The sequence below is a fragment of the Balaenoptera physalus genome (genome assembly GCF_965194825.1).
Source record: "Balaenoptera physalus genome assembly, chromosome: 18".
Taxonomy (NCBI): domain Eukaryota; kingdom Metazoa; phylum Chordata; class Mammalia; order Artiodactyla; family Balaenopteridae; genus Balaenoptera; species Balaenoptera physalus.
In genome coordinates this window covers 66,019,625-66,038,282 of record NC_138899.1, presented here as the reverse complement: position 1 = coordinate 66,038,282, position 18,658 = coordinate 66,019,625, and the positions used below count along the sequence as shown (strand labels likewise).

The 18,658-nt window shown below is 40.8% G+C and overlaps 1 protein-coding gene and 1 long non-coding RNA gene across 6 annotated transcripts in view; one reads left to right on the top strand and one right to left on the bottom strand.

Moving 5' to 3' along the window:
* The window catches only part of VPS36 (vacuolar protein sorting 36 homolog), a 32,776-nt gene extending 14,455 nt beyond the window's left edge, over positions 1 to 18,321 (bottom strand). For all 3 annotated transcript variants that reach the window (XM_082435031.1, XM_082435033.1, XM_082435032.1), the window contains exons 1-6: positions 17,702 to 18,321; positions 9,510 to 9,578; positions 8,019 to 8,089; positions 4,145 to 4,259; positions 2,984 to 3,073; positions 2,168 to 2,254 (exon numbers count right to left, since the gene is read on the bottom strand). In XM_082435031.1, coding sequence (XP_082291157.1) covers positions 2,168 to 2,254; positions 2,984 to 3,073; positions 4,145 to 4,259; positions 8,019 to 8,089; positions 9,510 to 9,578; positions 17,702 to 17,797 — 528 coding nt within the window. In that variant the 5' untranslated portion in view covers positions 17,798 to 18,321. The remainder of the gene's footprint in view (positions 1 to 2,167; positions 2,255 to 2,983; positions 3,074 to 4,144; positions 4,260 to 8,018; positions 8,090 to 9,509; positions 9,579 to 17,701) is intronic.
* On the top strand, positions 2,261 to 18,456 carry LOC309647596. 3 transcript variants are annotated; one of them, XR_014256170.1, is made up of 4 exons: positions 2,261 to 2,789; positions 4,342 to 4,395; positions 16,053 to 17,005; positions 18,318 to 18,456. It is a non-coding gene; the product is annotated as an uncharacterized lncRNA (long non-coding RNA). The 3 variants fall into 3 exon arrangements; XR_014256171.1 differs by lacking the exons at positions 2,261 to 2,789; positions 4,342 to 4,395 and adding exons at positions 11,622 to 15,394; positions 15,453 to 15,581; XR_014256172.1 differs by lacking the exons at positions 2,261 to 2,789; positions 4,342 to 4,395 and adding an exon at positions 11,622 to 15,394 and having other exon boundaries at positions 15,453 to 17,005.
* The last annotated feature ends 202 nt before the right edge of the window (positions 18,457 to 18,658 follow it).

The following is an 18,658-nucleotide window of genomic DNA, read 5'->3' as shown; positions in this document are numbered from 1 at the left end:
TATGAAATACCATTTCCCACTAAAAGAAACCAGAGCTTCTCAGATAATGGTTGATTCCAGACCCGGAGCAGGAAATATACAAGATGGTCCTGGAACTTCTGTCAACACCAGGCAGTAAGGAAGCTCTCAAAGTCTACCAGGTCACATCAAAACCACTCAGGAGCTAACCTGAAGAGGCTCCCACTGGCCAAAGATGGGACAATTTGAGCTTTAACTAGGGTAATAATTGCAACTGACTGAAATCATCAAATATGTTAAAATGTATGAATTCATAATAATACGTGAAAAAACCTAACTAGTCACCTCGGGAGGAGGATGATAAGGAACCAATTTATCATCCTGATAATAAAGGAAATGCCACATGTTCTGCATTCCTTCTAGGAGCCGTATCACTGAGTAGCCAAATAGTAATGAAGGGAAGCATCTCTTTAAAAAGTGTCCCAACTAATAAATGAAAAATAAATCACAGAGTACCACCATTTGCAACCATCAGTGACCCAAAGATCTATGCACTGAATATTGACAGCCGCTAACATGATAAAAAGAGACGTGATGAAGGAACACAGTGTCACCTCTAGTCTCAACAAAGGGCTCAAACACAAGTCTGATCAAGCCTCAGGATCAAGCTGCTAATGTGCAGGAAATACAAAGGACCAAGGAACACACACACAACTTTACCATAAACATGCCCTCAGCAAAACCTAGACCACAGCACTTAATAGGTCAAATGCCCTTGGTCCCTCAACAAGAATCCATATTCAATTAGTGGGCCCAGATATGGCTATTATGATGGTTAAGTTTATGTGTCAACTTGACTAGATCGTGGGGTGCCCAGGTGCCTGATCAAGCGTTATTCTGAGCGGGTCTGTGAGGCTGTTTCCACATGAGGTTAGCGTCTGAATCTGCAGAATGAGTTGAACAGTTAAATTCAGATCGCCCTCCTGAATTGCCCCCTAGAGGGCCTAATGGAACAAAAAGTTCTCTGCCTGACTGATGAGCTACGACATCAGTCTTATCCTGCCCTTGGACTGGACTTAACACCACCGGTGCTCCTGGTTCTTAGGCCTTCACACTCCGGTTAGCATTTCTATCACCAGCTTTCCTGGGTCACCAGCTGGCAGCTTCCCACAATCACATGAGGCACTTCTTTATGATAAATCTCACTGTGTATATATAGGACAATCTAGATATACAGATACCTGTATCTATATAGAGAGAGATAAAGATATCAGCATATCTATATCTGTGTATCGACATCCACATATAGATATCCAAAAGATATGCACAGCTGTATCCAAAAGAATATATCCCCTATTTGTTCTGTTTCTCTGGAGAACCTTGACTAACACAGGTATTCAGTAACTATTTGCAGTTTAGACTTTATCTGATTGAGATAAGTCTTGGAAATTCTATGAGCAGCACTCATCAATGGAATTTTACTTACAAACTATTATGAAAACTAAAAAATTACTTCACTTCACAAAATCATTCCATAAAAATCCAAGACCATTTCCATATAAACATGGGAAAACCGATATGTTTAGATGTATTAACTAACTGCCAAAATCTAATGTGTAACTCATTTTCTTAACTAGAGTTCTTTCCCCTTCATTTGAATTTCCTCACATAGGACGAGGTTTCAGAAACACTGTCAAGTACAGGCTCGGGGCTGCTCTCCTAGGAGAAGTGATAAGCTGGTTTGAGCCATTCTTACTACCTCTGTGCCTGGTCCCCAAGTGGTCATCAGCATTAAAACTGCGTAGTGTCCGGCCAGAGTCAAGGGCCGCAGAACAGCATTTTCCCCTCAACTAAGTTAACCAAACATCCCAGATAATTATACATAGGACCCTGAATTCATCAGGAGGACCTTCCAATCAATCCCATCTAGACTTTAAAATTTACACACAATAATTCATGACGTTTCCTAACCTCACAGAAAACAAATTTGCATTTCTTTTTAAGTCCTTTCTGGAAAAGATTTTTAAAACACATTTGGGCTAAATTATGCCGACCTGAAGTAGACTCCTTAAATGGAAAAAGAGACTGTGTGGCTCCAGGCAAACTAAATATATTCCAATACACAGAACGGAGTTACTCACAGCTGTATCCAAAAGAATAAGCAAGATGGCTGAAAAGGACAGCTGACCGGAACTTGTGTAAGAATTACCTCAGAAATGTTTTTGTCAGTTTCTTTTCTTTTTTCTTCCAGTTTCCTTTCAATACCTACAATTCCTACAGCCCTTATTCTTCCTGGCTGAAAAACAAAAGTAGAAAATAAAACGTCCAAAATAGGAAGGACACAGTCTTTTTGTAACCCACTATATTGTGTTTTCAGTGGTGGGAGAGGACCCACAAAGAACCCGAGAAAACAGCACGCAGTTACATTCAGTTTCCTTTCAAAACATTTGTCGGTTTATTGCCATACATAATGACCTTCAAATCATTATACAGAAAAACTGAACATAACAAGAGATGGTATATTTTACTCTGTATTTTAGATATAAATTAAATTTCCTCTTCATTTTTGTTCTTTGGCAAGCTATTATACAGGTATCAGACATTTAATATGGTCTCAAATGTGCAAAAAATTATAGGTAAAATTCTGGTACTTGACAGTTATTATACAAGCTACTTTTATATATTTGAGTGTCTGTCCACGTTGGTGGTTAATTAGACTGGCCTGGAAAATGTCACCCAGTGGTACTGTCTGTTCTCTCAGATGCCACACCAATTATAAAGAAGAGAATGCAGAAGGGGAATCTAACTTCTGCCACCCTGAAATTACCCTGGTAAGTAGTCATGTATTATTACTAAGTGTCTGCTGTCTATAGAGCACTAAATTAAGTTCTGTGAAAATCAGTTTTTAATTAGAATATCATTATTTTGTTTCTGGCAAGTTCTATAATCATAGAACTCTTTCCCCTTAATGAAGATGCAAGTACAGAGCTGAAAATACTGGATTAGGAAACAGCTGAAAAAATACCTGGGGTCCTCTATTTGCTTGCAACGACTGGGAAACTGGCATATTCTCCCATCTTCTCTGTGTCATTTCCTCTGATAAACGCCTGTAAAACTGTTATGCACATGCATACACTTTAAGTGAGTCAGTCAGGCTGTGACATCCTCATACAAATCATTACTTAACATTTCTTTAGTTGGAAGTCTGTTAGGTCATTTGCAACAAGCCTAGAATTCTCAGAGACATCAAAGGAAATCAAAGGAAGTTCTTTCCTTGGGTCAACTTCAGAAAGCACAAAGGGGGAAAAAAAAAGAAGGAACTGACCTTCTACATAAAGTGAACTATTCTCAACAAAGAGATGAGTGACAATGAAGTAAACAGACTTACTTTAAACAATCCTGCATATGTGGATTGTTTTCAATCTGTAGCGAAACAGACACAGTGCCAAGAAAAATACACAACTGTTATCCATGAAGGAAGCTGAGAATAATTTGTCTAGTTAAAATGTGAGGCCAGATATTAGGGCCAAAACATGCCTATGCTCATAAAAAAAAAATCAGGTATATTTTTCAGCTACAGTGAGAATGACTTCAGTTAGTCACTTAAATTTGCTCAGTGCCTGCTGTGCAAGGAACACTGGGTCAGGTACTATAGAGAAAAAGAACATAAATAATTTATGATCTCGATGGGGAGATAAACACACACTTATAAATGTCTAAAGAATACTTACAAAGCAACTTATTAATCAGAACATATAAACCATGATGCTATGGGATAAGAACTTAAGCGATTAGATTTGTATGGAGTTAATAAAGATAGACTGCCTGATGTAAGGCTGGTGAACTTTCAGATGCTGAGGCAGTTAAACATGTCACTGCATTATACTCTGTCTCTTTATCCAAACGATAACACTGAGCACTTAACTAGTAGCCTACCTAGTGTGGTGACTTAGCCTGTTTCCAGCCTCCACTCTTTCCTGTGACTACATCCTCCTGCCTCCCGTTCCCACTGAAACCTAAACTTCGTATTCTCCACTGATAAGGCTTAAGATATCATAAAAATTTTATTGTAAAAATATGGTGAAAACTGGTATGCTGAACAATATTGCCTTCCATCCTATTAACAAACAACAACAAAAATACAAGTACACATTTCTAGTCTGATCGTATTCATAAAGAAACTTACCTCAATCTGGCCGTGTTCTTTGAAGGACAGTTTGATGTAAGAGTTCTTACTACTCTGGAATGGGCCAGGTTCTTTGTTAGAAGGAGCTGGGTGAAGATGAACCACTATTTTGGCACTAAAGAAAGAGCAAATGTAAGGTATTTAATTGTCTTTTAAAAATCACTAATTCTATTTTCATAACTTTTAATATATTTCAGATCACTTAAAATTCGTGTAGAAACAAACAACATCCTGAAAGGAATCCTTTTAAGGTCTGTATCAATTCAGTATTAATGAACCTTTCAAAAATATCTCTACTTAAAATCTATAAGCTGTAAACCAAAAAATTCAAATTACTAGCGCTACAGACTAAATAAAAATGTGGTTTTAGAAAGTAAGTTCAAAATAAATTTTCAGAATTTGGGGTGGTTTATGATATTGGTTTATGATTAGGTTTTCCATCTACAGAGTCATCCCCAAAGGTTACCAGGGGGCCTATAATTTCTGCCAAAGCATACAACCTTACTCATTTGAAAACAAAATGTGAAAACTTATCTGTGTAAAACTGGCCAGCTGACATTTTATTAAAACTCCATCCAAAACTAACATTCTACAGTGTCATTTTTGGAAAACGCCACTCAATCAGCAGCATGATCTAGAGAGATATTCCATAGCAAAAACAATTCTCAAAATGCTGCCACTCCAGGATCACAAACTACCATGATCTTTATGACTACTGTTATCTTCTATGCCATCAAAATACCATTATATCTGTTGAGTTTTATAAGTCTTTTTTTCCCAACCAGCTCAATAAACAATCTTCTATAAATATTAGCAAAACCAAAAACTCAAAGTATCTTGCATACCTAGCTTAGAGCTTTTTCTTTATGACCACATTATAGATACACCTATTACTCAATATTACTTTGTTTAGGCCCATATAGTTGCCTAAATATCACACTAAAATTGAAACACCACATGTGGGGCCTCCTTGATGTAACAAATGCTTTGGTTAGTGAACTGGAGCCAGGCTTGTACGGACTCTTCATTGGTTCCTTTGTGATGAACATCTTTAAGTGAGGTGAGCAAATAAAACTGTGTAAGCAGAATCATGGGACTGTGTGAAATGAACTGTCAGGTAAACAATAAAACTATGACAATTAGGATCAGGTGACTAAGTAAAAGCATCATACACTCTTTAAAACTAAAAAACCTGAGCCCTAACTATCAGAATTTGTCAAAGGAAACCCAATGAAAAGCTAAAAGATGATACAAAATGAAGTTTAAACATCCCAAAGTCAGAATAAAAAGATCCACGCTAATTTTTTCATATATTCACTTCTTGGGTGATTCAATTACCATATTTCACCAAGTTTAAAATCCACCAATTCAAAGAAGCATCTTGCGTTCAGAGACGTTAAAAGGTGAAAATGCACATACATCTTTGACTCACTGAGATATGGTAATTATTTGAGAGGAGGAGTTGGGAGCTAAAGAGAATACTTGAGAAAAGTCAACCTGGCATATTATCGAATTCCTCCTCATCGGAGATGTTTAAAAAGAGACACTAATGTGAAGGTAAATATTTAACTATTTTTGTTATAGAGTTTAGATTTCCTTGGAACACAGCAGAGAAAAAGTCAAATGATCTGGAACACCCTTAAAGTTTGTAGAACTTTTTTTTTAATTTAAATGGTCATTTTTTAATATGATTTTTAAAAATTAATTAATTTACTTATTATTATTATTTTTTTGCTTGCATTGGGTCTTCGTTGCTGTGCGCGAGCTTTCTCTAGTTGCGGCGAGAGGGGGCTACTCTTCGTTGCGGTGCGCGGGCTTCTCATTGTGGTGGCTTCTCTTGTTGCAGAGCAGGGGCTCTAGGCGCGCGGGCTTCAGTAGTTGTGGCTCACGGGCTTAGTTGCTGCGTGGTACGTGGGATCCTCCCGGACCAGGGCTCAAACCCATGTCCCCTGCATTGGCAGGCAGATTCTTAACCACTGTGCCACCAGGGAAGCCCAAGTTTGCAGAACTTAATAAGGAAAGCAATATATAAAGCAGTATATACAAATACTAGGTATCTCTATGTTGTACACCTGAAACTGATATAATGTTGTATTGTCGATCATACCAAAAAATAAAGAAAAAACTCAATAAGATGGAGAAAAGTGACAAGGTGGAAAATATAAATCAGAGAAATAGTCTACTCTAAAAATCTATGCCTTGTTAATCTTTTCAAAATATTGGTTAGTTTCTTTTATGTCAAATAAGCAATCTTTTATGCTAGCTACAACATTCTAATTAAGGATGCACTGCATTTCCAGGGAACTTTAACATTTGTTTCACTTCTACTGAAGGATCTAACTACATTAAAGCTGAAGATAAGCCCACATGGAAAAAAATTCCTTATCAGCAATATTTGTTCATAAGTTGCCCTCAGTCACATGTATGTAAAGTGTAAAGCCAAAATGTTTTATATACTTGAATAAACAGAAACGTTTTAACCTGTGGCTTTAAACCAAGGTGAGCACATCTCCTGGTCTGCCTGGGACAGTCCAGTTTTATGCTTGCCTGATCTAATTATAAGCAGTGTCCCTTATTACTCTAAGAAATGTCCCTGTTTGGACAGTAACTCTTGTGATACTCTGTTCAACACTGATATCTGAAAAAGTCGAAGTTGAGAAACTTTATGGTCAGCTAGAGATAGGAGCCAAGTCAGGTATTTTTCTCAGATGGGTCATTTATGATTTTAAGTACTGAATGATACATACACAGACACATAAAAGCAAATGTCTGGGGACTTCCCTGGTGGTCCAGTGGTTAGGACTCTGTGCTTCCACTGCTGAGGGCCTGGGTTCGATCCCTGGTTGGGGGACTAAGATCCCACAAGCCGCGTGGCATGCCCCCCACAAAAAAAAAAAAAAAAGCAGATGTCTGTGGAAATATATAGTGACAGCCGGCCCACACTTATTTATTATGACCTGAGGATATTACAGCAACTTTAGTACTTGATTCATGCTTTAAGAATGACTTCCATTTATCAGTGAGTTTAAAGTAGGATAATACCTTCTTTTTTTTAAAACATATTTTTCCCCAGTTTTGAGATATAATTGACATATGGCACTGTATGAGTTTAAGGTGTAGAGCACAGAGCATAATGATTTGACTTGCATACATCATGAAATGATTGCCAGAGTAAATTTAGTGAACATCCAATACAAAATTAAAGAAATAGAAAAAAAATTTTTCTTCCTTGCAATGGGAACTCTTAGGATTTACTCTCTTGATAACTTTCATAGATAACGTACAGCAGTGTTAATTACATTTATCATGTTGTCTTCAATACATCACATCCCTATTGCTTATTTATCTTATTACTGAAAGTTTGTGCCTTTTGACCACCTTCCCTCAATTTTCCCTGCCCCCCACACCCCACCTCTGGCATCCACAAATCCCATCTCTTTTTTCATGACTTTGGTTGTTTGTTTTTGAAGTATAACTGACCTACAATACTATGTTAGTTTCTGTTACACAACAGAGTGATTCTATATTTCTATACATTTCAAAATGATCCCATGATAAGTCTAGGTACGCTATGTCACCATACAAAGCTATTACTTAGTTACTGACTATATTCCCCACACTCTACCTTTCATACCCATGACGCATTTATTTTGTAACTGGAAGTTTGTGCTTCTTAATCTCCCTCACCTATTTCCCTCCTCCCCCAGGACAATACCTTCTTAGGGGAGCTCTGACCAACAAACACAATCATCTGATTCACTTGCACACACGCAGTCACGGCCATGACTGACTGAGCAATGACTCAACCAAGTTAACAAGGACAGCTTGACAAGAAACGCTTTTGTGCATAAAGACTGTAATATACAGACCTTACCTTTTCCCAATTCCAGCTGCCTGTTCTTCAATGAACACGATTTGGGAAAGAGGAATGGCCATGCAGCATTCCTGGGAGGGAATCAAAAGAAAACACGATACGTTAAGACTCGTCAGAAATCCTTGTTTTATAGATTTAGTGGGGTGCCACATACCTTTAAGGTCCTTAGTAATTATAACAATAGAAAATAATAATGTTATTTTATTCCTTAAATAAGCTTAAGGAAAAACTGAATGAAGACAATACTGTGGTAGCATTTTGCTGCGTGGAAGAACATAAGAGGTTTAAAAGCAGCTGTAACTACCTTTGTTTTTACAGGAGCTATATCTTTTAAACAGTAGTATTTATATGAAAATTGTTTACATATAATATATTCTTATATGGAAAACAGAAAATAGAGCAGGTAAATCAAAACGACTTTAAAGAGTGTGTTATAGAGCTGATTTTTCCTCTTTACAATTTTCTATATTTCACTCACCCACCCACAATTAATTTTTAACAGAAAATACTAACATGGCTTCCCTTTATTCGTATATCTGATTTTTAGAATTATTATAAATGACCAGCATTTAATAGGTCTAAGGGTTTTGATATTAGCTCCTTTACATGATAATCAGAAAAATTATACTAAGATTAATTTAATTTATAAACATATGGTTTAAGGACGCCTACCCCTCCAAAAAAGATTTCTTTCTTGAATATATACTTCTTTAAAAAGAATTAGGCAACATTAACAGTTCTAAGGCATGCATCATCAACGAGGCCAATATCACCATTGAGGGGGAAAAATTGGTTCTTGGGGGGCAAAAAGAGTCAGAGTTTGCAGCAGTTAGTGACATGCAAAGAGCCTCAGTACAGTATATAGTTTACCTGTGGAACTAAAATTTCATGGGGGAGGCAGCCAGCAATTAAAAAAAAAAACATAGAAAAGATTGCTTCTTTTACTGGCAACACAGAAATTTACACACAAATACACACACACACTTTCAAGGTAAAGCTCTTTGGAATAAAGATATCAGGTCTATACATATCACTGAGTCCTCTCTTCCTAGAAATGCGAAAACGGGGTGGGGGGGGCGTTTCTCCTTTTGCTGAGTGACTGAGAGGCAGTTCATCTCAGTATCTAGGTAGAAGCACTTCGCAGCAGACCTCCTCCTGACTCTCAACAACAATCGGGAAAACGGGTTGTTTTCAGGACCCCTGAGTGATGGGGACACTTGGGTGTGAGGGAGAATCTGATTAGTGCTTAAAAACCAGGAGCTGCCAGGATTCTCTGTACAGTAGCTGCAGACTGTGCTAGGGTTGAATGAGGGACCAGACCCTAACTCCTCTATCTGTGCCCCATTCAGAGAGACCGTATGGGACACACTCTTCTGACATCTGCAAACAGAAGTTTATCACATGTATTTATAGTTTTGCCAGAAAGAAAAAAAGAAAGAAAAAAAATCAGTGACCTAAAACCTAGAACAGAAGCAAAAAACGCGATCTTACATGATTTTTCTGATCTCTCCAAATTAGACGGTGCGTACTAAGAAGGAGGGTCCCAGCATCAAATTTTATCTAGAAAAACAAGATCATCACAAAATATTAATAACATATCACTCAATGTGGTCCAGATTTTCTTCCCCATGAATTGCACAATAGTAAGTCAATCACATAAATAAACATTTTAGAATTAGACTTATCACAAGTTAAAGAGAAGCAATGCTACACACTTCATAAGTCTTGTTAAAATTAGGAAAAAATTGAAAATGACCTAGCTATGTAACAATAGGGAAGTGGTTAAATCAAGTGTGATACATTCATACTATGAAATCCATGCAGGGGTTAAAAAGAATAGTGAGGTAGAGCTACATGAACTATCACGGAACTCGAAGACATAGGGTTAGTGGGGAAGAAAGTAATTGACAGCATATTGCATATAATGTAATCAGATAGATATAAACTCCATACCCCTCAAACTACATGTGAGATAGATCTATAAATAGGTAGATAAATAGATGTGTGTATATATACACATATAAGTAGTAGAAAAAGGTCTAAATGGGGATACTCAATGATCTGTTAACGATGGTTATCTCAGAAAAAGTGTGAGGGAATGGGTGAAAAAGAAGCAAAGGGCCCTTTTTCAAAACTATACACCTCACCACTGAGTGAATTTTTACCACCAGATTGAATTTGTGTATAACACTCATATAAAATTTTAAATGATTTTTAAATAATAAGAAAATCCAGAAAAAAACACAAACAGATGCAAAATAAGTGTGGATGGAGATTCAGTCAATGGCACTGGGGCACCTGGGTTGCCCATTGGGGATGGGGGGAACAAAGTAAGATTATACTTAACACACTGGACCAAAAATGTGTAAATTCTGGATAGATCAAATATTTGAGTTAAAAATTTATGAAAGAACTAGAAAAAAATTACAAGAAAAAATTTTAAATCACTTCAGAGTGGAGAAAGTCTTTCTAAGAAAAACATTAAACCCATTAGCATTAGAGGAAAAGACTGATCAATTCCCCTCCACACACACGCATGCACACAAATTCTTCATGGCAAAAACCACCAAGGGCAAAGATGGCAGACTGGGAAAAATAATTGTAACTCACATCAGAGACAAATATATATGTCTCCTTAATATATAAAGTACTCTTACAGATCAATAAGGAAATAGCCTATAATCCCTTAGATAAATGGGCAAAGACTGTTAACAGAAAGTTCACAGAAAAGGAACTACAAATGACTCTTAAACACATTAATTGATGCCCAACGTCACTGATGATAAGAAAAAGGCAAATTAAGACAACATCAAGATACCCCTTTTATCCATGAGATTGGCAAGGGCCCAAAAGTTTGATAACATTGTGCTGGTGACGTGTTGGGCAAATAAGCATTTGCACACATCACTGGAGGGACAAGTGCTATGGAGGGCAATGTATTATCATCTATCAAAAATATAAACACACAAATCCTTTGATCCAATCAATGCCCTTCTAGGAATTTATCCCACAGACAAATTCACACATGTGGACAACGATATGCTACTAGGTTATTCATTGTTTTTTAAAAGCAAAAGATAGGAAACAATATAAATGTCCATCAACAGGGAAATGTACATCCACACAAGGAATGACAACTCAGTCATTAAAAAGAATCAGGAGACTCTTTATGTATTTGATAACATCTAAGATGCCATGAATTGAAGATTCATCCTGCTCCCAGGGGGGTGGGGGGGTAGAGAATGTGTACTAAGACTTAATGAAATATGGTAAATTCTCCACATAGATTAAGTGAAAAAAGCAAGTTTCAGAACTTTGTATGCATAGTATATTACAAGTTTATACTTTAAAAAGGAAAAAAACAATATATTTTACACAAACGCCTGTGTTATGACACATACGCATGACTCTCTAGAATGAAGCACTGGTGACTTCTCAGGGGGAAGTGGGTGACAGACTAGGAGGGGAGGAAGACTTTTAACTTTTCGTGGTTTTTGAATTTTTATCAGGGGACTGCGTCACTTAGGCAAATTATAAATGTAAAAATGTTTTTTTTTTTTTAATTTTTATTTATTTTATTTTATTTTTAACTTATGGCTATGTTGGGTCTTCGTTTCTGTGCGAGGGCTTTCACTAGTTGCGGCAAGTGGGGGTCACTCTTCATCGCTGTGCGCGGGCCTCTCACTATCGCGGCCTCTCCTGTTGCGGAGCACAGGCTCCAGACACGCAGGCTCAGTAATTGTGGCTCACGGGCCCAGCCGCTCCGCGGCATGTGGGATCCTCCCAGACCAGGGCTCGAACCCGTGTTCCCTGCATTAGCAGGCAGATTCTCAACCACTGCGCCACCAGGGAAGCCCAAAATGTTTTTTTTAAACTATAATACAATCACAAAAATGCCAGCTAGGTCTTTAGGACCAAACCTTTAATCCTCATAATTTGTTATTATGCACTGGAAATTATATAAATAAGCAAATTTTAGAGTTGGAACCCAAAAGACTGATAAGTCAAACCCCTTCATTTGTTAAAATCAAGAAATATATTGGAAGTTTCTATTCACTTTAGTTACTAGAAAGTCGAATTTGCCATAAGGTAGGACATGCTTCTATCCTTTTGAGGAGTAACTAGTTATTTCAAAAGTTATAATATAAAACAGAAACTCAACGGAAAGCATCTTAGTAAGGGTCCAGGTTATTACAAATAATAATCCTTTTGAGTTTAAAATAATGTGGTTAGGGCTTCCCTGGTGGCACAGTGGTTAAGAATTTGCCTGCCAATGCAGGGGACACGGGTTCGAGCCCTGGTCCGGGAAGATCCCCCATGCCGCGGAGCAACCAAGCCTGTGCGCCACAACTACTGAGCCTACGCTCTAGAGCCCACGAGCCACAACTACTGAGCCCGCGTGCCACAACTACTGAAGCCCGCGTGCCTAGAGCCCATGCTCTGCAACAAGAGAAGCCACCGCAATGAGAAGCCCACGCACTGCAACGAAGAGTAGCCCCCACTCTCTGCAACTAGAGAAAGCCCGCACACAGCAACGAAAACCCAACACAGCCAAAAATAAATAAATTAAATAAATTTTTTTAAAATTTAAAAATTTAAAAAAATAAAATGTGGTTTAAAATGGGTATCAAGTAAATAACCAATTAGAACATTATTATATATCATTCTTTTTTTTTTTTTTAAGTTTTAAGTTATTTATTTATTTATTTTTGGCTGTGTTGGGTGTTCGTTTCCGTGCGAAGGCCCTCTCCAGCTGCGGCAAGCGGGGGGCCACCCCCCATCGCGGTGCGCGGGCCTCCCACCGTCGCGGCCCCTCCCGTTGCGGAGCACAGGCTCCAGACGCGCAGGCGCAGCAGGTGTGGCCCACGGGTCCAGTCGCTCCGCGGCATGTGGGATCCTCCCAGACCAGGGCTCGAACCCGTGTCCCCTACACCGGCAGGCGGACTCGCAACCACTGCGCCACCAAGGAAGCCCTTATATATCATTCTTAAGTAAAAATATTCATAAATGCAATTATGTATGCACTTGACAATATATTACAAGATACTCATAATATTAATATAGAAAAAAGCAGTGTACACAGCACAGCTACACACACACACACACACGCACCTGCACAATCACACACACAGGACGTGCGAAAAGTAATTGTTTATGGGTAAAGGATTACTGATTATTTCAAGTTTCTTCTTTTGGTTTACCCATATTTAACAACTTTATTACTTGTCTAATAAAAAAAGATAAAGAAATTTGTTACAGGCATATATAACTCCATGCAACTCTGAAATGTATATAAATTATTTTTTGCTAAATTGAACATAAGCAGAAACACTGTCAAAAAATTCCTTTAAAATACATAACCAGTACTTTTTAACATGAGTTAAAAAAAATTATTTTCTAAGAGAAACGTCTGACTTTATTACTAATATCTTAATATTAGTAAGTTTAAATAATGTGGTTAATAAGCTTTAATAGGAAGAAAACTGAACCATCTGGTCGAAGACACTCTGTAAGAGATTCCCACCAAGCACTTCAGCACCTCAGAGAAAAGACTTCGGAGTTTCACGCTTTCCTCTGCATCTGAAGTAACACATTCACATTCCTGGCACTTAATGCGGCCTGGCTACAAATGTTTTGGTGAATGTTGCATAGCAAAACCAAATAATTGAGTTTAAGCTATTTTAAAAATCTCTTTTTTGCCAATGAGTAAGATTTCACTTTTCCAGAAGCAGATACTTTATCAACTTGAGAGTACCTGTTACCACATTACACAGCATAACTACATAATAGTTCTGATTAGGAAACTGCACGTTATCTGACTGAAATCCAAGCATAAGGATGTGAGTTTAAAGCTGAAGCCAGAGGACGTTCCATTACTATGTTGATGAACAATGTGCACACGTAAAGCACTGCTGCTCCCAGTGAAGACACTGTGTAATTGTTCCCTTCAGGGATTCCAAGGGATTATGAGCTCAACGGGACAGACAAGTTTAGGCTTGCTTTGCTTCTACCACTCAGAGCTAGAATAATTTCAACTACTTATAAGTCAATAGTTAAAATAACTTAGGCATTCGCTGAATAAGCTCTTATTGTTTTGTTTTGAGTTCACATTTCTCTGCTATAAAAGTAATATGCTGTTGAAAATCTGGAAAACATTTTTTTTAAGTCTAAAAAAGAAAACGAAATCATTCGTAATCAGACCAGCCAGGGTGTGTGGACATAATCTTAAAATAAGACCATGATATTTGTAGTTTTATAACTTGCTTTTTTTCACCTAGCAGCCTATGGTTAGCCATGCCTCATGCTGATTAGGGCGTGTCATATTTAATTAACCAATCCCTATGGCGGACATTCAGATTGCTTCCAATTTTTCCCTATACTACATAATAATAAATAATATATATATAATACTGCTGAGATGCACATCCTCGTTCATTATATTTTTATGCGTCTCTGATTATTTCCCAAGGGTAAATTCCTAAAAGCTGAAAGAAAATACACATTTTCTAAATCTTCTAGTATAAGCTGGCAACTTGCCACTTTACACACCACTAACCTTCTTACGTTACTCTTTAAATTAGCTGAGGCTGCAGAAGCTTCTGTGAATTGAAACAAATGACCTGTCCACGCTGCTTAGGAAAACAACATATTATCCGGTCATAAGGGGCCCATGAAAACTGTGCCTGTATAAACAAGCAAGAGGCACCTGGGCAGTGGAAAGAGCAATGGTCTGGCTCCACCCATTACTAACCGTGTGACCTTGGACAGGTCGCAGTTTTCTCAACCACCTACTGAGGGTCTCAGTGTACTCCTCTTCAGAGGATGTTCCATAAACATACGTAGAACATACATATTACACTACGGAAAGGGTCTGGCACTGGAGACTGCTGTATTTTTGAAGCGCTCCAGCAGAGTGAACAAAGCACAGTCTTTGGAACTCTGACCAATAGAGATTTAACTCCCAGCTCTTCTGATAACTAACTCAGTGGATCTTAGGGCAAGTCACGTTGCCTCTGAGAGTTCTTTTCTCATTCAGTGAAATACTCACCTCACATGCCCATTGAGAGGATTAAATTACGTAAAGCTCCTGGCACGTAGCAGGTGCGCTGCTTATTCAAGGTTTTGTGTGTTTGTTTCTTTGTTTTAATGTATTTCACACCCACAGTGCGCCAGAAGATACAAAGGACGAGTAGGGAGAGTCCACTGGTCTTAGCCCTGCACCTACGGGGGAACATGTTGGGTGCAAAGCTGAGAAGGCTGTGCGGTCTGCACTGTAGCACCGAGACCACGGGAGCCGGTGAGAGATTCTGAAAGGGCACCTGCTCAGATCCGGACGTTGATGTGTGCAGCTTCCTGGGGTCCTCAGACCACGCGAGGTCTGGACGCCTTGCAGCAGAGGGAGAAGGTCTGGACGCCTTCCAGCAGAGGGAGAAGGTCTGGACGCCTTCCAGCAGAGGGAGAAAGCCAGGACGCAAGACTTCCCCCAGGAATCAGTCTGGCCCTCAGCCACACTAGGGACAGCTCAGCAAGTGACTGAGTAGTTCCAGCCCCGGGACCACAGTGGTGAGCAGGCCTTAGAGCTTCGCTTAGGTTTCAAGACACCCACACCTCTCCCGCACCACCCCCAGCTTGCAGAGCAGTTAAGAATTCTTGACTAACAACAAGGACCTCCTGTATAGCACAGGGAACTATATTCAGTATCTTGTAATAACCTATAATGGAAAAGAATCTGAAAAAGAATAGATACATATGTATCTATACAATTGAACCACTTTGCTGTACACCTGAAACTAACACAACACTGTAAGTCAACTATACTTCAATAAAAAAAAAGTTATAAAAAAAAGAATTCTTGATGAGATCAAACGGTCTCGACTAAGTACTTCCCATGACTTTTTTCTTAATCCTCTGATACCTATATCTATTTGCTAAAACAGGAAGCAAAAAAAATAAAGGAAAAACTAGAATTTGCTGGCTCAGCAATGGTTTTTCATATATGGGTCCTAATCGTTTGATCTTTTTATTGTTTTAAAGATACCATAAGGACTTCCCTGGTGGCACAGTGGTTGGGAATCCACCTGCCAATGCAGGAGACACGGGTTCGACCCCTGGTCTGGGAAGATCCCACATTCCGCGGAGCAACTAACCCCGTGCGCCACAACTACTGAGCCTGCATGCCTAGAGCCGTGCTCTGCAACAAGAGAAGCCACTGCAATGAGAAGCCCGGGCACCGCAACGAAGAGTAGCCCCCGCTCACCACAACTAGAGGAAGCCCGTGCGCAGCAACGAGGACCCAATGCAGCCAAAAATAAATAAATAAATTTATTAAAAAAAAGAAAAGATACCATAGTTATGCTATGTGCAGCCAACGTGTCCCTAATTTGCATATTGGAATTCCATAGAACAACAGAGTGTGGGGATCGGCAAAAGCTAGACAGCCAGCAGGGAGTGGCTTCGGAGGAGACTTTGAAGACCCATCTGTCAATACCCATATTCGGACCTGAGGGTGCAGCCAAGCTCCAAGCCCCCGAGGGAGGGCAGGTTGATTAAGCTTCCCATTCACCCCAGTTCCAAAGGTGTAACCTCGGTTTACAAAAACAAAAACATTGAGCTTGTCACTCCAATCAAAACATGCAAACCCAATTTGAGATCAAGTTAATAAAAGTACTGAAGCAGTACACAGAGTTAAGGCCAAGCATATTATTTAAGAAAAAAAGATCTTGACTCAATAATGGAAACATGGAAAAATGCCCTCAGGGAGGGAGAACCCCTGGGCCCCCGGTCATGTCAGCAGTGCCTCCGATGGCTGTGTAACTAACCCCTGCCCTCCACCCCCTAGAAGGAAGGAAGCCTCAAGCTTCTGTAAAGCACAGACAGGAAGAGCTCTGGGTCCAGCAACGTTTGCGAAAGTACAGGAGGAAGTTTCTCTAAGGAACTGCAAGGAAGGAGAGGTAGCAAGTGAAAACTTCTGGAAACCACAAATGCTAGTAAGTAAAGGGGTTTTTAAAATTTTTTTCTAATTCCAGTTTATACATTTCATCCAGAAGAGGATGATAGTTTGTAGTCTGACGGAAGTCTCCAGTGAACGTTAATATTTCTGTGAAATACCGGCAATATTTCTCCTTTCAATTTGCAAACACACCTCCTAAGGTTTACGCTTGGATTACCAGGCATGGCCTACTCCATCACTCGACAAAACAATCAAACCGCCTTTCTACTGTCACTCCCAAACAAAAAACAAAACACAGAGCCTACAGCCAAGGCGTCCCAGGAGAGGCTAACTCCTCTTTTCGGAAATCCTTTTAAAGCCACCCCCCTCCCGCTCCGGCCGGGACCGCCTAGTCCCTTGGGCTCCCCCAGGTCCCAGCGCCCGAAGTCACGCCCGGTTCGGGAGCGCAGGACCCGGCGGGCTCCGGACAAAGGCGGAACCGGCCTGCCCGTCGCCCGCCCGCCGCGATCCGGGCGAGGAATCAGGGTTCCCGGCCCGTGCCGCCGTGCCGCCCGAAGGGGTCTCTCCCCGGGTGGGAAAGGGGCCGCCGCCCGACGCGCCCGCCCGGAGCCGTTCCCAAGTCGGGCCGGAGCCGGGCGCTGGGCCGGCGTGGACTGCGGGGGCGGCGCCGAGCGGCGAGGCCGGGCCCGGGAGTCCGGGTCCGCGAGCGAGGCCGGGCCGGCCGCCGCCCTACCTTCTCCTCGCCGTCGTAGATGCGCACTCCCCGCTGCTGGATCACCAGGGTCTCGTTGATCTCCAGGAGGCCGCTGGTCCACACGAAGCGGTCCATGGCCGCCCCCAGGCCGGCCTCCGCCGCTTGCCCGCGCTGGCGCTCCCGGCGGCGAGCCGAGTGCCGGGCAGCCTGCGGCGCCCCCTGGTGGTGGGCGGGGTGGAGGCCGGCAGGGAGGTAGTGGTCCTGCCCGGGCGTCCTGGGGAACGCGCGCTGCCCCAGGGGCGCCGGGGGACGTGGCGACGTGTTTGGTGCGCCCCCTGGCGTTCCTTCCACCAAGGGCCCGGTGGGGACATCCACCCCATCCTTTGTCCAGCTCAGGCACAAACACAGAGCTTACAACGGACTTTGAGGGAGCCCAAACCGCAGCTTGGACTTTCTTATTGTGCATTATTCCTGCGTATTTGTGCCGTTTTCTTGTCAGTGCCCAGCATGCTGCCATGTTCATTAAAGTCTGTAAATGATAACTTTTTTTTTCCAAATGAATATTCATGGCCTGAATTTTCACACAGCTTCAATCAGTATGTAAGTACTATTTTGTACCCTTCTTTTTTTCACATTAAAATCATTTTCATTCAAGGGACTTCCCTGGTGGCGCAGTGGTTAAGAGCCGCCTGAGAATGCAGGGGACATGGGTTTGAGCCCTGGTCCAGGAAGATCCCACATGCAGCAGAGCAACTAAGCCTGTGCACCACAACTACTGAGCCTGCGCTCTAGAGCCCGCGAGCCACAACTACTGAGCCTGCGTGCCACAACTACTGAAGCCCGCAGGCCTAGAGTCTGTGCTCCACAACAAGAGAAGCCACTGCAATGAGAAGCCCACGCACCGCAACGAAGAGTAGCCCCTGCTCGCCACAACTAGAGAAAGCCCGCGTGCAGCAACGAAGACCCAACGCAGCCAAAAATAAATAAATAAATAAA